The 19,689-nt window shown below is 40.2% G+C and overlaps 3 protein-coding genes across 3 annotated transcripts in view; 2 read left to right on the top strand and 1 right to left on the bottom strand.

Annotated features, from left to right (window-relative positions):
• Positions 1 to 5,033, top strand: part of PPP1R42 (protein phosphatase 1 regulatory subunit 42) — a 39,347-nt gene extending 34,314 nt beyond the window's left edge. The window contains exon 8 of the mRNA XM_068525946.1: positions 4,922 to 5,033. Coding sequence (XP_068382047.1) covers positions 4,922 to 5,033 — 112 coding nt within the window. The remainder of the gene's footprint in view (positions 1 to 4,921) is intronic.
• CSPP1 (centrosome and spindle pole associated protein 1) overlaps positions 1 to 19,689 on the bottom strand; it is a 221,899-nt gene that overhangs the window by 192,986 nt on the left and 9,224 nt on the right. The window lies entirely within an intron of this gene.
• TCF24 (transcription factor 24) lies at positions 6,518 to 13,856 on the top strand. The gene is made up of 3 exons (XM_068526235.1): positions 6,518 to 6,762; positions 7,366 to 7,778; positions 13,637 to 13,856. The coding sequence occupies exons 2-3, from the start codon at positions 7,389 to 7,391 to the stop codon at positions 13,748 to 13,750; spliced, it is 504 nt and encodes a 167-aa protein (XP_068382336.1). The 5' UTR covers positions 6,518 to 6,762; positions 7,366 to 7,388; the 3' UTR covers positions 13,751 to 13,856.

Below are 19,689 nucleotides of genomic sequence, written 5' to 3'. Positions count from 1 at the left end.
CATTTTCCTAACTAGGAACACTAAACACAGAGCTAAATGCATTTTTAACTGCTAAGTACTGCTAAGATAGGCTACCTAAAGAAACCAGCAGAATAGAGGGGTTCCTGTGAGAATAAAGAATGCCCTGCTTCTGCCACTATCAGTGAAGTTTATTATGTTCAATCCTGATTCCTAAGTTTTATAACGTGAAAAAGTATTACATAAACATTTTCTTTTAAATATTTTTTATTTCCTCATGTAACATTTTCATTGAGGACATGCCAAAATATTGTTTTGGTATCACAAATGATCTAAGTCTTATTAAATGGGAATATCAGTTCTACCTCCCTTTAATAAAAGATGACCAAATATATTACGGAATTTCATTAAGCTCATGATAATAGATGATTAGGCTATGCCTATTGCTAACATTTTACTAATTTAGTGTAAGGCTAAGAGACAATGAGGATAAAATCAGAAGGTTAGTAAAGTATTAAAAACAAAATATGCAGCCCAAATGTAAAGAACAGATTTTTAGTTTCTAAAAAAGCTGATTAAACCAATTCCTTCCTTTAATTACTTGAAGGAGGATAATGAGCTGGCATCAGCAGAAGAGTCCCCTACAGTCTATATTTAAGACTCGAGGTGGGGAGCCTGTTCAGAGGTGGAAAGGAGCTTAGAGGCTTCTTCCAAGACGCTAAAAGTATGTGCCCCACACTCCGTTACGGTATACACACTGAAAGCTGTGCCTGTATCCTATGTGGAACACAGTGAAGCAAAATCTGTCCAATGACAGGGGAATGTTTTCCACCTCCTTTATAAATGCATGCAGTCTGTGCTCATGTATATTTACACAAGCCTGCTTTCCCTACAGGGAGGAAAAAGTCAGACTCATTGACGTTGCTTTTGACCCTCAAACTGAACTTGATACTATCAATGTACACTTTAATTAAAGATTAGTTCAACACTATTTTTTATTTAAAGGCTGATTCTGAACAAATGCCTTCACTGTTCAATTAAAAATAACATATGTATTAAACAAAAAATGTGCACATATTGCTTCTTTCTATGTTTGTCACAGTAAATACTTCTGACAGATGTTTCCTCTCTTTTCAAACATGCTAGGAGGTACTTGAGCCTTAGTAATTTAAAAATAGACATTAAATGCAGTTATATATTGTAAGTAAGATCCACCGAGAATACAGCACTGTACAACGAAGAGAGCAAACTGTTACTTGATTAACTATCTTTCAAGCCTAAGCGATGTCAATAGAGTCAATTCATCTCTTTTCTTAATGTAAAAATAATAACTTTCTAGATGGGTTAGAATGCCCTTAGCTTCAGATACCTTTAAGGAATGTGAATCCCTGGGACCCAAAATTCATAGGAAATGTTCACTATTCACTAATAGTTATTTAACTATTTATAAAATACCTACTATCTTTAGTTAGAATATGGAAGCATTAGGTTTCTTTGAGTTTAAAAGTGACCTTTAAAAACAGTACATATAATTTGTTTTTACCACTGTTAAGGTTATGTTTGAACAGTTGTAACAACAGATCTCCTATGTGCTTCAAGAAGAATTTTTTAAAACTTAGATAAGACTTTTTTAGTCATGAAACTCTGGAATGATCTTATATAAACTCATCTGCAAAGCTCTAAATGTCTTTAATTTTGCTGTGTTCAACCTAACCTCTAATTAACTTTTATATGCAAAATAAATTTATGTATCAGTAACGTAGATATAACATTAAGATTCTGGTTTGCAGTTCTCAAAGAACCCTTTGAAATTAGGACAATCCCCACCTCCTTCAAAAAAAAGCAATAGTGGTGAGCAACAAAGTGTTTCTTTAGAACAGTGTAAGCTCGCTTTTGTGACTTCTAGTCTCAACTCTGTCAATGGCTTTCTCTGTGAACAAGAGTTATGTAAGATCTAAGTTATAAAAATTGTATTAGTTATTTTCCATTTTAAAATGTATACTTTGAAAGCTTAGTCTTCATTACCCAAACAAATTATAAAACACAGTAGGGGGGCTTCCCTGGTGGCGCAGTGGTTGAGAATCTGCCTGCTAATGCAGGGGACACAGGTTCGAGCCCTGGTCTGGGAAGATCCCACATGCCGCAGAGCAACTAGGCCCGTGAGCCACGACTACTGAGCCTGCGTGTCTGGAGCCTGTGCTCCTCAACAAGAGAGGCCACGATAGTGAGAGGCCCGCGCACCGTGATGAAGAGCGGCCCCCGCTTGCTGCAACTAGAGAAAGCCCTCACACAGAAACGAAGACCCAATACAACCAAAAATAAATAAATTAATTAATTAATTTAAATAAAAACACAGTAGGACCCTTTGAGATAAGAATACTATCAGTCCCATTTTATACATGGGGAAAATGAGTGTTGCAGAAGCCCAGTCAGAGGGGCCCAAAGTCACAGGATTGCCATGAGGCAGAGCTGGGACTTGTATCCAGGTCATTGACTGCAAAAGCCAAGCTCTTAACTACACTGCAAGGGGGTCTCAAAAACACCCTCAAGTACAGGCAGATAAAGTAAGTAAGGGAAGCAGGTGAGAATGTGACTAAGGTAAACTGGAGAGCACATGTCCAACTAAAGGCAACTGCAGCCTGCAGCTACTTGGCTCCAAACAGTATAGCCAGGCAGACATGTTGAACATGAGAAATGAGACTAGCTAGCAAGCAAGATATCTAGATTGTGAAATCATCTGATTTTTAAAATGTTTTAAATATTGGATCAAGTTTTTTTCTTTAAAAATGTCCATTAAAGTGGATAAGAAGAAAAAAAATCAAGTAATGCTAGCAAGGACATGGAGCAACTGGAACTCTCACACACTACTGGTGGGAATGCAAAAAATACTTCAGCCAATTTGGAAAGTAGTTTGACATATTCTTACAAAGTTAAACACACACCACATTCAGAAGTCCCACTCCTAGGTATTTCCCCAGGTGGAATGAAAACCTATACTCACACAAAAATCTGAGCCCTAATGTTTTCAGTGCCTTACTCAAAATCACCAAAAATTGGAAACGACCCAAAGGTCTCTCAACTAGGGAATGGATAAACAAACTGTGGTACATCCATCCAATGGAATACTACTCAGCATTAAAAAGGAATGAACTAGCAATACATGACACAACATGGATAGACCTCAAAAGCATTATGCTAAGCAAAAGAAGCCAGACTTCAGGGAGATCAGCTCGGTGCTTTGTGACCACCTAGAGGGGTGGGATAGGGAGGGTGGGAGGGAGACGCAGAGGGAGGGGATATGGGGATATATGTATACGTATAGCTGATTCACTTTTTTATACAGGAGCAGCTAACACAACAGTATACTCCAATTATACTCCAATAAAGCAATTATACAGCAATTATACAGCAATTATACTCCAATAAAGATGTTAAAAAAAATAAAATAAGATATAATAAAATAAAGAAGACAGACTTAAAAGGCTACACACTGTATGATTCCATGACATTCTGGCAAAGGCAAAACTATAGAGAGAAAATATCAGTAGTTGCTGAGGACCTGGGGTTGACTACAAAGGGTCAACACAAGGGAATTTTGGGGGGGTGATGAAATGTTGCATATCTTTATTGTGGTAGTAGTTACATGACTGTTAATGTTTATCAAAACTGCTGAACTATACCCTCAAAAGAGTGAATTTAAGTCTGTAAATTATACCTTAATTAAACAATGAGGGAAGTAGTTGAAAGGTGAAAAAAAGCACCAACTCTATAAAACCCATTGATATAGATATATAACAAAACAATATATTTTCTTCACTGGTATGTGTGATTATTTTACAATATAAAGATGACAAACTATTTGACACATTTAGAAAAAAGATAAGTATGATTTTAAGACCTACATCACGCTCAGTGAAATAAAATCTACAGCACTCTAAAATCAGATTAGACAAGAACTCCAAAGAAAGACATACTATAAAAATAGTATTCGGATTGTCCATAGGGAGTCAAGTTAAAGTATGCCCTTTATTGAGATAACAGATACAAAAAATGTTTTGCAAATAATGAAGAACCCTACAAATAGTAAATAGAATAGTATGGTAAAAAGCACAAGTGTTAGGGTCAATCTGCCTGGCTTGACTCCTGTCTCTGCCACTTACTGGCTATGTGGCCTTGGACAAGTTACTTCAACCCTCTGAGCTTTATTTTTCTCAACTGTAAATGTAAAGTCCTCAAAGGGTTTTTGTAAAGACAAAATGAGAAAATAAAGTGCTTTTTGTAAAGCACTTAGCACTTAAGAAGTGCTAAATAAGGTACCTGTTACTAAAAATTTGAAGATTTTCATCTTCCATTTTGAATTTAATTGCAAATACTGGTTTCTTGCAGGAATCAGGACTACTCTAGAGTCATCAGAGGATTCAGAGAGGCTGCTTAGAGTGGCAGCAGATAGGACAAGGGGGGTGGCCTGCAGTGGCTGGTCTTGTTACATCAGTCCTTTCTTCGGAACTTGACTGTTGGGCAACTCAGCAGGCAACTAGCCAGGCATCATTAGCAGTGAAGTGCCTCTGCTGTGCCTGCACCTCCACCCCACCTCCTAAAGCAGCAGGAGACTCCAGCAGGCTAGGCTAGGGTGAGGTGTGTGAGGTGCCAGGGTGCAAAACATAAGGAGCCCTAAGCACCTAATTTGCCTACCCTAGTCCTGGCCCACCTTCCCTCCAATATTCTTATTTCCACATCTCTCCCAACTCATAGATTTTCCACACTCTTCCCTTCCTCAGGGGGAAAAAATCTTTGTTTCTGCTTCCTTTCAAGCCTGAGAAGATGCACACAGTTTAGTAACTAATCATTAGCCTTCACTATTGTTATTGTGTCCTAGATTATATATGTTTGCTACCTGTTGTGGATAACTTTCATTTCTGAAATAATTTAAACGCTGTTTTTTTTTCTTCCTCTGTCAATACAGGAATCTCTCTTTGAAGAAATCTGAAAGCTTGCTGACAAAAAATGATGTACGTGAACCTCACCTTCTTCATAATTCAAAAGTAAAAGAAAATGTGTTTGTAAAAAACCAGTAAATTCAGCCTTAAGCGATCTGAAACGTGTGACTCTTTACCTTTGTAGTATTACTAGGCAACATCATCCTTTGTGGTTTGTAGCTTTACGGCATCTCATTATATAAGAAGGACCTTTGAGTTCTTGTTTGATTTGCTTCTTTTTAGAATCCGAAACAGTGCTTTCCAACTGCTTTATTCCTCATTACATACAATTTACAGGGGAAATAAAGGTGTGCTTTCTCATTCACCAAAAGAAAGTAACCTTTTTTTGAACCAATGGTATTTTGGTGTGCTTCTTTCTAAAGTGTAAATCGAACTACAGTTACTGAATGGGAATTGAGATGAAAACCTGAGGATTCTTTTGATTCACTAGTATACTTAAAGTGTGTGGAATTCTACACTCAAATACAGTAAGTGCCACCATTACTATGCACCAGTCGGTAGCTCCAATTTTAAAATCTATGGTAAAGGATGAAATTATGTCACGTATACCAGAGCGGTTTCATTAATGCTATTTTAAATTCGATATTCCGTCTTGACCGCAAAGAAGGTGTTTTAACGTCCTGCTCTCCCCCTCGCAGGCACTGTTTTCAAGGATGGACTAATCACGTCGCTGGGAAATACCGGCCGTCTGCCCAGACTTCACCCCTGAAAGCGATGGGGCCAAACGGGCGGAAGCCACAGAGGGTCGGGGGGCGTCCAGGGCCCAGGCTTCCTGGGCGGCTGGGAACGGGCCTCGCGGGGGAGCGCCCCCTTTTCTCAAGGAGGCCGGAGAGAGCCCCTCCCCGCACGGCCGCCGACCCCGCTCCCCGGGCGGGGGGCCCACGAGAGCTAAACACTTTAGGCGAGTTCCCCGCAGGGAAACTCCAAATCCGTCCAAATAGCGAAACAAAGCGGGGGCCCCTGGGCGCCGGCACCTTGGGGAGAAGCGACCGCGACTGGGGGAACTTCCTAAGGTACCACAGACAGTGGGCGCGCTCGAGCTAAGTGCAGTTTATCTCTGGGCGGCTCAGTAAACGGGTCACGGAATCCCGAGGGTGGAGGGACTACGCTTTAAGCAGTTAGGGCAGCGGGAGACATTTACCTTGTGGTAGAGTGAAAGGTGAGCGCCTCGAGGCGGCACACTCCACAGTTCCTCACAGAAAGTTACGTCACGCTCAACAAAACGCCCGCGTTCCCGCCTCGGCTCGGCGCCGGCCTGGAAGCTGCCGGGGCTCAGACTGGGCCCGAGGCGGAAGGGCGGCGGCGAGGCGAGCTAACTCGCGAGGCCGCGCTGGGGTCCTACAGCCCAGACCGCGGCTCTGGCCCAGCCGGCCGCCAACCCCGCGGGGGCTAGACGTGCGGCTCTCGGAGTCCCGCCCCGGGGAGAACCTGGACGCGGAGGGGCGGGGCCAGGAAGACGCCCCGCCCCCTCTGGCCCGGCCCCGCCCCGCCGGACAGTTGCATTAATGACTCTCCCGAGGCGGACGGGCTGCTCGGAGAGGACCGAGTCCCCTGCACGGCACCTCAGGTTCCTGCGGACGTCAGCGGGTCCTTCTGCGGTCATCCCACGCCGAGCTTGGCCAGCACGCACGCCTCGCCTCGCAGGAGCCCGCATAAAAGACGCGTCCGGCCCGGGCTGGAAGCAGCCGTAGCCTTCGGCTGGACGAGGATGGAGTGACCGGCGCGGTCCTGGCCACGCAGACCCAGCTCGACGCTCCTCGCCTGCTCTCGCAGCGGAGCCGAACCTCGTACGGCCGCTCCAGGAAAGGTGAGGGCCCCTGTCCGACCCCCGCCGCGCTGCTCCCGGGCTTGGAGGGGTAGGGGGTGCCTTAGTCCCGGGAGAGGCCACCGGTCCCCCGCTTCTCCGGCGGAAACTGCCCTGAGCTCCTGCCGTCGCCCCTGAGATCCCCGGGCCTCGGGAGCGAATGGTGCGAGGGCGGCCGGCGTGGGCACGGCTGGCCCTGACGAGGCAGGGCTTCCCGCCGCGCTCCACGAGTTGACCAGCTTCATCTTTCCTGCTGGACGAGCGGTATAGCGTTCCAGAAGCGCGAACAAGTTCCGAACTGGAGCTGTGGTTCCGAAATCTTTTTCCCCGGTAGCGTAGCCCTTCCGATTAATTTGTCGGCGGAAAGTAAAGCCGGCACCGCGGTCCTCCTCAGCCTTCCAAGCAGCCCAGGAACACTCGGGCCCCACCACTCTCCCCAGACGCCGGGAGGCAAAAGCGCCCCAGTCAAAAGGTGCTCACCTCTGAGATCGCCTGGAGCCATGTCGGACGGCCGGGCCCGGCGCGCAGGGGGAGCGGGAGGGCTGCGCCTCCCCGGGTTAAACTCGACCGGCGCCCCGGCCTCACCGCGCCTTCCGTCCTTTGCAGGGCGCGCGGCGCGGGAAGCCGCTATGGACAGCGGCGGCCCCGCAGGCAGCCACCTGATCGCCAGCAACGAGCCCGCGCCACCGGTAGCCGCCACCCGAGACTCGAGCCAGGGACGGACCGGACCGGGGCCGGCGGGCCCAGGCGGTGGCGCGCGCTCGGGGGGCGGGAGGCCGGCGGCAGCGAACGCGGCGCGGGAGCGCAGCCGCGTGCAGACTCTGCGGCACGCCTTCCTGGAGCTGCAGCGCACGCTGCCGTCGGTGCCGCCGGACACCAAGCTGTCCAAGCTGGACGTGCTGCTACTGGCCACCACCTACATCGCGCACCTCACTCGCAGCCTGCAGGACGACGCCGACGCACCGGTGGACCCCGGACTGGGCGCCCTGCGCGGGGATGGTTACCTACACCCTGTCAAGGTAGGCGGGCAGGGCGCACTGCGGAGCCGGGGCCGGGAGCACGGCACCTTGACCGCGGGGTCTGCCCCTGCCTGGGCAGATACCGCCCAGCTCTCACCCCTCCTTCAGGGTGAGGCGGGGAACAGATCAGGAGAGCGACCTCGGCCCGCGAAGGCACCCGTGGCGAGGTCCCCACTGCACAAGGCTACTCCTTGACGGTTTGCAGGTAAAGGGCTTAAACCCGGGCTGGCTTGGGTAGGGGAGTCTCACGCCCCTTATAGGATGCAACCTACAGGATTCCTTTCCTAGATGAGAAGTTTCTTGCGGGTGCCTGGTGGGGTGCCTTGTTGCACGTCCTGATAATTTTTAGTGTCCGAGTTACATTTATGAGCCTTTGAGGGTTTTTAATTTACATCATTGTTACCATTGTGGTGTTTATCAAATATTTGAAAAGTTTCAGGAATTAAACGGGGTGACGGAAGTATCTGCCCCTAACTAATCCTAGGAAACCAATGTTGAAAATTTTTTGTAAAGCTGGTAAGAACAAAAGGAGACCATTCTGCGTCCCCACACAGTAAATTTTCAGTCCGTTTTAATGAAGGTTAACGATCATGGACTAGACAACCACCAAGAATGTTAGAAAAACTATAATGAGTTTATGTCATTTTCATAATAAGTTGGCATATATGTTGTGTTCTGATTAAATATTCAAATTACATAATGTACAAAATTATCCAAGAGACTCCCTCTTGTATTTTTTACATTACATATAGGTAGAGTGGTCAGGGTTTTTGTTTAATACGGTATATATGATTATGATTCATTACCTATATTGCAGTATTTAAACTCTCATCATCCTTTTCTCCTAGATTTGATTGTTTTCAAATCTTACATTGATCAGGTTTTCTGTTCAAAATGGATCACCTTCCCTATGTTTTCTAAAACTAAATATTCAAATTTTTGATTCCACCATTCTGAAGCATTTTCTCTCTCTCTCTCTCTCTCTCTCTCACACACACACACACACAAACAAATACAAAATTAGGATTTTGCCTTAAGTATATCAATGTTCAATAAATTATTGAATAATCATTATCGAATTGAGGGTAAAGTACATCCTCTAATATTAACTGAACTTAAAATTCTGTGGTAAGGTTTAACAAAATTTACTTTGCACATTTAACCAACATGATGATAGACTCAAACTAGTTCAAATATTAAGTATAAAAATTTGAAATATCATTTATTCATAATTATGATAGACTATTCCATTCCATTCATGTGTTGTATAACCTCAGCTGGAAAGTTATTCATTATTAATTAAGGGGTTTTGTATTACTATTGATATTAGACGCTACTAATCTATTAATACTAGATTGATGTTCGGTACATTAGATTGCTATTCAAATATATCATTAATATTAGATTTCTTTTGACTTGACATTATACTCTAAGGAAGTTTATTTTAACATTAAGTAGGCTTTAATACAAAAGACATCTGTTAAATGCCTCTTTGTGGGAGAGAGAAATCAGATGAGAAATCCAGTTGTTTTTCACCTTAGTTTCTTGCAGTGCTTTTTTGAATGAGTAATGTTAAAACCATAATTTTCATGTAACAATAAGCTTAACAAGAGTTTTTTTTTGCCCTGACTCCCGTACCAAATGTTTTTGTAGTCATATAACTCTTTAAAGAAAAATTAAATCTCATTTGTCCTCTGAATCAATTATTTTTATTTTAAAAGACAATCCTAGGGATAATGAAAGAAAGCCAAAGATTAACTCTTAAAGATGAAATTGATGATGGTTGAACAAGTGACTAGTCTATTTTAAAATCATTTACTGAGTGCCTGCTTTGTGCAAAGCACTGTTAGGAGAGTGACTACAATTAAGGGTAAGACTCAATCCCTGCCCTAAATGAGCATATAATAGAGACAAAGACAGAAATATAAATAACAGTATTATAAGAGAGAATGTTGTATGTGCCATAAGAGAGGCTATAACCATATGCAGTGGAGGTGCAGAGGAAAGAGATTTTACATACATAATTGAAACTGCCTGTAACACATTATTTTACAGAGACTACCAAAATGCTTAAATATTAAGTCTATCATTGATTAATCTAATGCCAAAGAAATAAAGATATTCTGATTATTTGTACTTTTTGGTTTACTTAGTTAAAGAGTGTTCCAAAATGACTTTGTTTTTCTGCCTTACAACATAAGGGGGTCTTTACTTTGATCAAAGATCCATTAACAAGTATTTCAAGGCCATAATTTTGAATCATCAGTTCTTATTATCAGTATTGGGGATTTAGCACTTGTTAGCATTATTGGGAATTTACATTATGAGTACCTCAAATGAAATTGGAAGGTTTAAGAGACTGGAATCCCAGGGCATAGCCTAAAACAGCAGTTTTTATCCCTTTGGGATATGAGCAGTTCTGATCAGCACCAGTGTCTGAAAGGGCAGTGCTTCTCCAAGGGAACAGGGGTATATTTCAGACCCTTACATTGGAAGAAAAGCACAGATGGCTTTATTAATTGCATTACCCCTGGAGAATCATTGTTGATAACACAGATAAACAATAATTTCAAAAAATAAATACAAACTTTTGTTATTTTGGAGTCATTTAACTCCAAAAACCAGGAATATATTTTTAGTCTTCAGTTTCAGAATCAGTTCTGGTTAATTGTATGAGTCTGCTAGATTGTTCTAAGCTAATGAAACTACATAATTTTAAGTATGACTTATTAGGTAAAGTAGAGGTCAGGATTGTGTTAATCTACACAATGCTAAAACAGACCATTGAGAAGTGAAATGTAAATCAGTCAGCTGGGTTTTTTGGCATGATGCTGACATGCAACCTAACCAATATTGTATTTATATTTTTATTTCTGACTCTTAAAACTATTTATGTGTCTATATTAAATTCATTTGAATAAAACCATTTGAAGACTTTTTGAAAATCCAGGGACACAAAGTTATTTAAAAGGGAAGTTTTATTAGGTACATGAAAAATCAGGCAAAAATCCACATATACATTTTTAGGTTTGCTTCATAAATTACTTACATACTAGCAAGGCTGTAAAGAACAGATGCCTTCATTTGTCTCCACTCTTGGTTGCATGATTTAGAGTGATTCTCAATACAGTGGAACCCAGGTAACACAGAGAACTAACAGGGAGCGTTCAGTAGTATTTTTATTTTATTTATACTTAGATGTGTTTAATTCACATTCTCAAATTATTATTATCTACATTTTCAAATGTAGAATTCTCACATTACATTTGAGGTTTGAACATGAGATTTTTATGCTCATGAAAATGTGGCAGGAGTGTAAAAGACTGAAAAGCACTGGTTTATAATATGCCTAAAATTCAGCACTTGAAATTGATGACCTATGCCCTACACTATTTGCTACATATGAATATTAGTCAGCTCAGGCTGCAATAACAAAATACCATAGACTAGGTGGATTAAACAACAGAAATTTGTTTTCTCACAGTTCTAGAGGCTGGAAAGTCCAAGATCAAGGTGCTGGCCAATTCACTTCCTAGTGAGAGCTCTCTTCCTGTCTTGCAGCTGGCCGACTTAACTCTTTCTCAAAGAAGGGGAGCTCTCCCCCTTCTAAAAAGGCCACTAACCCTATCATGAGGGACCCACCCTCATGACCTCATCTAACCAAAATTACCTCCCCAAATATCATCACGTTGGGCGTTAGAGCGTCAACAAATGAATTTGGGGGAACACAAACATTCAATCCATAATACCATGACACTGGATTTTTCAGTATAATGCAGGCCTTAAATCTGATCTAACAATGCCAAATCCAAACATATCAAAAAATCCCAGGCTAGTTTCTAAAACACTTCATGTTACCAACTGGTAGCAGGGATCTCAAGAATAGGACCAACATGATATACCCAGAAAGTACAAGAATTCACATCTATGATTTAAAAAAACAAAACCTGAAATGGATTTGCAAAAATAAGTAACACAGTGTCAGTCTTATTACTGTATCAAACATAAAATACAAGTTTGTTTATAGGAAGATTATATAGGAATGGACCAATTAAATTCCAAGTAACACAGATGTTATATTTAATCTGTGTTAAAGTGTAGATTCCCAGCAGAATAATCTGAATTTAGGACTCTTAAATTCACTTATCCCATCTGGAGAAATAAAAATCACATGCCTACTTATTATTCCTGTGGCTACATTTTACATCTGGAATCCCAGTTTAGGTGACAGTAACTGTATTCGGAAGTATAAGGAAGGCTTATATTATTCCAGATAAGAACTGACTCTACCTTATACTTCTCCAAAGAGGTCCATTCTGATTTAAGTGGCCTGGAGTGTGACTTGGCCATCAGTAGTTTTTAAAGTTCCCGTGTGATTCTAATATGCAACTTGTGTTGAAAACCCAGAGCTCTTACGGACTTTGGATTGTTAATAATTGTACCTCTGTTTGAGCACTGTGGATCATCTGCGAGGCATTTAAGAACATTTCATGGTGCTGTGTAACCAGCAGTCTGCCCATGAATGTTTGCTGGTGAAAATAGCCTGCTGCTCACAGCAGCATTTACTCTCTGGAGAGTGTGGGACCCCACTGCTGACCTTTAAGAGTTGCACTCTTTTAGTCTAAGGACTTACCTTTGTATTTAAAAAAAACAACAACAAAAAACCACTATTTCTCTGATTAGTATTCCAAGGACCTTAGAACTAAAATTATATGACCCTCCCCTCTTAAAAAAAAAAGTCCAACCTGAAAGTACTACCTATGTAGTATATTTTTTCATCATCATGCCTGTTTGGAAATTAATTGTATTGTTTGAGAGGCTGTCCATTTTAAAGGTAAATTTAGAAAAGACACAATCAGAATACAAATGCGATGATTACTGAAAGGTTAGAGCTGTGTGATGCCAGTACAAGCAGACATTTAATCTGGATGTTCTAGCTATATAACACCAAACATTCTAATATGTGCAACTTCAAGATATTGCTTTTAGCTAGATAAAATGTTTAGTTGAATTAGTCACTTTTCATTGTAGTCCTTTGACAAATGTAGATGCATAATACTTAACACATATAACTTTTTTTTTTTAGTATTTTTAAAAATTTTTATTTATTTTTGGCTGCGTTGGGTCTTTGTTGCTGCGCGCGGGCTTTCTCTAGTTGAGGCAAGCGGGGGCTACTCTTCGTTGCGGTGCGCGGGCTTCTCATTGTGGTGGCTTCTCTTGTTGCGGAGCACGGGCTCTAGGCGCACAGGCTTCAGTAGTTGTGGCACACGGGCTCAGTAGCTGTGGCTCGCGGGCTCTAGAGCGCAGACTCAGTAGTTGTGGCGCACGGGCTTCGTTGCTCTGTGGCATGTTGGATATTCATGGCCAGGGATGAACCCGTGTCCCCTGCATTGGCAGGTGGATTCTTAACCACTGTGCCACCAGGGAAGTCCTACATATAACTTTTTAAAATATTTTTAAAGTCAGGGATCTTGTTTTAGGCTTAATTTTGTTTTAGGTTTAGTTTAACATTAAAACATTGTGGGTAGATATATTTTCCTACATTTAAATATATTCATTGGTCATGATTTTTTGCAGTTCTGGTCCACATGCACACGTATTATTTCATATAATTATAATCAAAGTCTGGGTATGTTTTGACTTTTATTATTAGCATTAATAATTTTATTATTAGCATTATTTACTTTTATTATTAACATTTTCTCGTGTCATCACTTAGACTTCATAATTACCATTGTTACTAGCTACATGATATTGCATTTGCATTGAGGTATTTGGAATTTTTAATATTATTTATTACACACTATATCTGTCACAGATACTAACTTTTGGATTCTTGTTTAAATATTCTTTTTCAGAAATGGCCCATGCGATCAAGATTGTACATTGGTGCTACTGGTCAGTTTCTGAAGCATTCTGTCTCTGGAGAAAAAATAAATCATGACAATATTCCAACAGACTCACAGCCTTAGGCTCTCCCCTGAGGGGGGCTGGTAGAAAGTGATGTCGTTGTTTTTAAATGATATGAAATAACTCTATATTTATTACATCAGACCTAACAAACATCATTTCTGAAAGTTTACATGTGAATCCATAGTTGGATGTTCAGATTTATCTAATCTAAATAAATGTGGAATGAAATAATCAGTCTGGTAAATAATGTAATAATAATAATGTAAAACACACAGCTTATCTATTCAGTGTGAGTCACTACTATATAGTGCAGGAGAAACTAATGGAAAAAAAGAAAGAGACATAGGAAAGCAAAGAATTGTGTATATATCCAAAGAATACACACATTTTCTGTAGTATATCTATTACAAACCGAAAAGCTAATATCTTCCTGATTTAAAAAAAATAAAAGCTGGGTTTGTAAAACACCAGTCTTTCATTTTTGTGAAAACCAGTCTGTGCTTAATATTGGTCTAAGAAGCCGTTCCACTTGGAAGGTCTGAGATCATTTATTCAGTTTTAGCTGAATATGTGTGAAAAGACTGTTGAGATAATATGACAATGCAGCAACTTCTACAACTATTTTTCCCTCTTAGAAAACTTGTTTGGAGTATTAGAAATGGTTTGCTTCCTAGGACAGGCTTGGCCACCTTCCTAGAGGATTATTAAATATCTTATTATGTTTCCAAATTGTGGAAGGCATTGGGAAACCCTGCAGCCCTGTGTGAACAGCAGATGGGTGTCACTGGGCAGCAGGGTTTGTCACCCTCCCCCCTGGTCACTCCATATCCACCCCACTCTCTTTCAGGTCCTGCACTAGGTGAACAGGTGCAGCTGTAGCCCCGTAGAGAGGGTGGCACATTCAGGCCTGTCAGGGGCCTCCAGCAAACCCCCGTGACCTTCACAGTCACAGCTTTGGCCAGGTCCCTTCTCCCCTTGTCAGCTGCTGTTCACAATCTACCTACTTGGCCCTTATGAAATGGGAGAAATCCTGTTTGATTTGGGAATTCTGGTGCTGATCTGCACCTTGAGGGGGTCTGAGGACACAGAGTGACCATCCTGTGATACAGGATGCCCTGATTTGGACCTACAAGCAAGGAAAGCCCTCTGCTATGGGCCTCTCCCACTGCCCTGCACATGAAGTGCCCAGGGAGCAGCTGTTCTGCCTGACTGAACCAGTGCTTTCAGTTTCACCAAAAGCTTGGGGGTCCTAGATATGAAATGGAGACATTTGTCAGGGAACACACTGAATCTCAGAACAACAGGGTGCAACAGCGACACCTGGAAAAAAAAAATCATCAGTCTCTTTTGTCCTGTCTTTGCTGATTTAGATTCCCTTTTATCTCCCTTTCTTGTTTTCCTCCTCACTCTTTACTAGTCCACTGTCCAGGTGTAAAGTTCATTCATTTCTCGATAACCCCCAGTTTTAAAGTTGCTGGATTTCATCCAAGATTATTAAATAGAAATGTGTATGAATGGACTTGGTTGAATTAAGATAGCAGTTGAACCACCATTTCATTTTCTCCTCCATTTAACTCCAGCTTTTGGCAGTGAAATGAAGTAAAAGACTATTTGAAGGCAAAAACTATCATTCAGTTGATTCGCGGATGATCATGTTTTGACTCATGTCTTATAGTTAGTTTGTAATTTTTATTATTTTAATGTGAATATACTCCTTGTAATGTGACCAAAGCATGTCTTTAAAAGAAAAGGCATACAATGAAAGCTGTCTACATATTAATATGTAGCAAAAATGTTTGTATATTTAAATATTTGTGAGTATATTTACCCACTCATATACCACTGAAAGGAATAAAAAGTAAAATGAAATGGATTCAGCCATTCACTATCATAAATTATTGGAATAAGAAGTGCTAAGAATAATCTTTTACCTTAAGGTATGAAATCAGAACTTCTTTAAAGTTACCTGGAACTGAACTGTAAACACTAAATGTGATAGCAAGAATTTCAGAAAAAAATGGTTTTATCGCTAATAATCTATTTGGTTATAGTTGTTAAAGCATTTAACTGGGGAAAAATTATGACTATTGTTGAATTATCAGACTTTTCTAAATCCTCCTGTTAAATCGTTAGTCATTGTCTTAAACAATATTACTTTTTATTTCTTCTTGTCCAGTTACAAATGTTTTAATGCCAAAGAACTATATTTCTGTCATAGGTTTTCATAACATTTTATTAAATTGCTAAATATGCTAACAGCTTTTGGTAGGTTGGGAAATCTGAGGTGAAATTGCGTATTTTCACCCGAAGTTTCAATGGAGCATGCTGTTTTAATTAATGGTGCATGGTCAAGATAAAGGATAAGATAAAATAAAGCACTAATTTGAAAAGTAATTTAGTCTGCTAAATTTACATCTGTCTCTATCGTCATTTAACAAATAATGAAGGTACACTTGAAAATCTTTCTAGAAGATAGATACCTACTTGGTATTAGCTTCTTCACCATGCTGTCCTTAGTGGAGTATATATAATAGGGTGGGGAGGGGGTATATCTGGATCACAGTATTATCCCATAATCTGCAAGGGAAGTTCTCACTTAAATTTCTGTCAGTTCATTCACCTCTCTCAGTAACAGTCACAAAAAAAAATTTACAATTCCTCTATAGTGATAATTTGGGGGGATAAGGAAGTACCTTTTTAGAAGCAGAACCAGTTCCAACAGACTTTAAAATATTGTTTCTTTTCCTGGTTGTAAAAATACTTGTAGTGCAGTTTATTCTTTATCAGTTATATATCAGTAAAGCTACATTAACAAACTCCAAATAGAACTACCATATGACCCAGCAATCCCACTACTGGGCATATACCCTGAGAAAACCATAATTCAAAAAGATACATGTACCACAATGTTCATTGCAGCACTATTTACAATAGCCAGGACATGGAAGCGACCTAAATGTCCATCAACAGATGAATGGATAAAGAAAATGTGGCACATATATACAATGGAATATTACTCAGCTTACTTACTTATTATAATATTACTTATTATAAAAAGGAACAAAATTGAGTCATTTGTAGTGAGGTGGATGGACCTAGAATCTGTCATACAGAGTGAAGTAAGTCAGAAAGAGAAAAATACCGTATGCTAATGCATATATATGGGATTTTAAAAAGCAGTACTGATGAACCTAGTGGCAGGGCAGGAACAGAGACACAGATGTAGAGACCGGACTTGAGGGCACGGGTGGAGGGGACGGGGAAGCTGGGACAAAGTGAGAGAGCGGCATGGACATATACACACTACCAAATGTAAAATGGATGGCTAGTGGGAAGCAGCAGTATAGCACAGGGAGATCAGCTCGGTGCTTTGTGACCACCTAGAGGGGTGGGATAGGGAGGGTGGGAGGGAGACGCAAGAGGGAGGGGATATGGGGGTATATGCGTACGTATGACTGATTCACTTTGTTATACAGCAGAAACTAACACAACATTGTGAAGCATTTATACTCCAATAAAGATGTGAAATAAATAAATAAAAATGGAAAAAAAAAGTATATACGTACCTGTTTTAAAAAACAAACTTAATAACAAAAAGAAATGAAGTGGAAAGTAAAAGTACCACAGTGGAGGTGGGTGTTTGGGATAGAGCAAAGGTGAGGATATCTGTTTCACACGTTACTTGGTGATAAAAAAATACTGGTTTTACATTTTGATAAGGGTTTTTTGACCCAACTACTTCAATCTGCAGAGTTACAGATATCCTAAACAGTAATTTTCTTATCTATTCATGGAGATTTTATTTAAACTTAGAAGAAGCTGTACGAAATAAATAAATAAATGCTGATTGTCCTCACTGAAATGCACAGTATTTTAGTTGAAATTGCTTTTTAGGCTAAATTATTCAATAATTTATCCTTCTTTCAAAAAACCTCATTTTATATTCACAAAAGCAACTAACCAGTTATTATCAAAGAGAAATTCAAGCTCTAGTAAGATCTCTTTTTTGGTTTGGTTTGTTTGTTTGTTTGTTTAGGGGGGAGGGGGAGAGGTATAGAGTTAACTCTATATATATTTTCCAGCAGTATTTAATCTTCTTCTTTAGTCCTCGGTGTGTCAATAGTGCCATTCTGAGGAAATAATCCAATACAGACAAAACATCTCCACCATGGCCAACATAATTCCCTTAGAAATCAACACATGAATTGTATTTGGCATCTTTTAAGACAAATTGCTTCCTGGCTTTATATAAAATTGTATTCTTAGCTGGCAGGGAGAAGAAATGATAAGTCAAACAGATTGCTTCTGATCCAAATTCATGTATTAGATACCTTATTTTGAGAGAGGGGTTTAATCTAAATGCTCTTTCCCAACTCTGTATAGCTTATTGCAAATTTTATCAATCATGTAATTTATTTGAAAACCTATGAACTTCAACTCTTCCAGCACTGGCAGATTCTGTCTTAATCTGATGACAAACTTTTTTTTTTTTAATCATTAATGCATGATGTGATATCTACAGTTTCCCAGATGACTTACCACTAGTAGTGTACTATTGCTGTCTTTCTCCATGGTACACACTTTTGATTTTTTAGTTTTGTTTTTCTTGTTATTGTAACCAAAAATATACAAAAGCTAAGATTCCAAATGTTTGAAAGGAGCACTAGGGGAATAGTATAAAATTGTATATCTCAAAGAAAATTAATATGTACTTTTATTTTGTTACATACTGGTAGCTCGTGGTCTTATACATGACTGTTTTACTGAAAAAAATAAATGCCCCTTAAATCCTATAGATTTGCTTCCTATAAACTTTGAGTACAGCACAGATGGTACTGCAGCACAGTTGGGAATGAGGGACATTAAATATTCTTGCCCGACTACATAAACCCGGGAAAGGCTTCCCTTCCCATGTTTACACAAGTCTTAGTTTCAACTCATAAGAGAAACCAGCTCAGTGAAATATACGTCAATCACTCAAACTCTTTCATTATAAATTATACCATAGCATTTAGCTGTCAGAAGCTTTTAAATTATAAACTGAAGAATAATCTTAACTATTAGGCTTAAAGATTATGTCAATAGTCATTTCCTGTGCACATGAATGTTACTGAAGAAACACGCATTCCTGCCCTCTCAGGACCAAGAACTATGTCCATGGGGAGGTCTGGGGATGGACTTAAATCACTTGTCTCTGTTTTTATGGCCATTGAAAACTGGGGGCCATCTAAAACAATGTGAGGTCTAAATAAGAACTGATTTTAAACCTTATTTTCAAATAAGTTCTGAAATCACTCAATTAAAAAACTTTAAATGTGTGCTATTATAAGGCATCGTAATAATTTACATAGATGGGTATATCATGTGGGTCAAATTTTTTAAATTAAGTTATATAATTTTTAAAGGCCCATGCAAGATTATCTCTACTCTGTGTGTAACACATCTGCACCTCTTGCTGACTGTAAGCCCCTAGACCAGAGTCCTCTTGAAATGTGGGCAATAAACAAGTGAAAAAAAGTGGGGTTAATGGCAGAGAAGGAGAGTCAAGGGAGGGAAGAAAGGTGGGAAGCAGGAAGCTATTTCCATATCCTCCTTTCAGAAGGAGGAGGCCTGTTCCACCCGTGTCCAATCAGGCTACAAGTGTGATGGTCTGGGACATACAGGAGAGACTGCCTTGGAAAAGAGACCTGACTTCAGGCCAAGACCAATCGCTCACTGTGATAAGCACTAGGCTTAGTGTTTGCCCTCAATAAACTTCCCTTGTCTTATCTCTTTCTTCCCCTAGGCTCACAAAGTTGATGTGAAATAATAGCTAAGAAAATACATGTCGGCAGCTCAAAGCAAGACAGGTTTGTCTTCTCTGGCTGGGTGGATGTTAGAAGATGGTTAAAGATGGCAAGGTGAAGCGTGACACAAAAACGCAAGAAGCCATAAAGGAAAAGCTGGGTAATTTTGACTATAATAAAATAAATTCCTAAAACAAAAGAAAAAACCATAA

The sequence above is a fragment of the Eschrichtius robustus genome, chromosome 17, assembly GCF_028021215.1.
Source record: "Eschrichtius robustus isolate mEscRob2 chromosome 17, mEscRob2.pri, whole genome shotgun sequence".
NCBI lineage: Eukaryota > Metazoa > Chordata > Mammalia > Artiodactyla > Eschrichtiidae > Eschrichtius > Eschrichtius robustus.
This window is presented reverse-complemented; position numbering and strand designations above follow the sequence as displayed.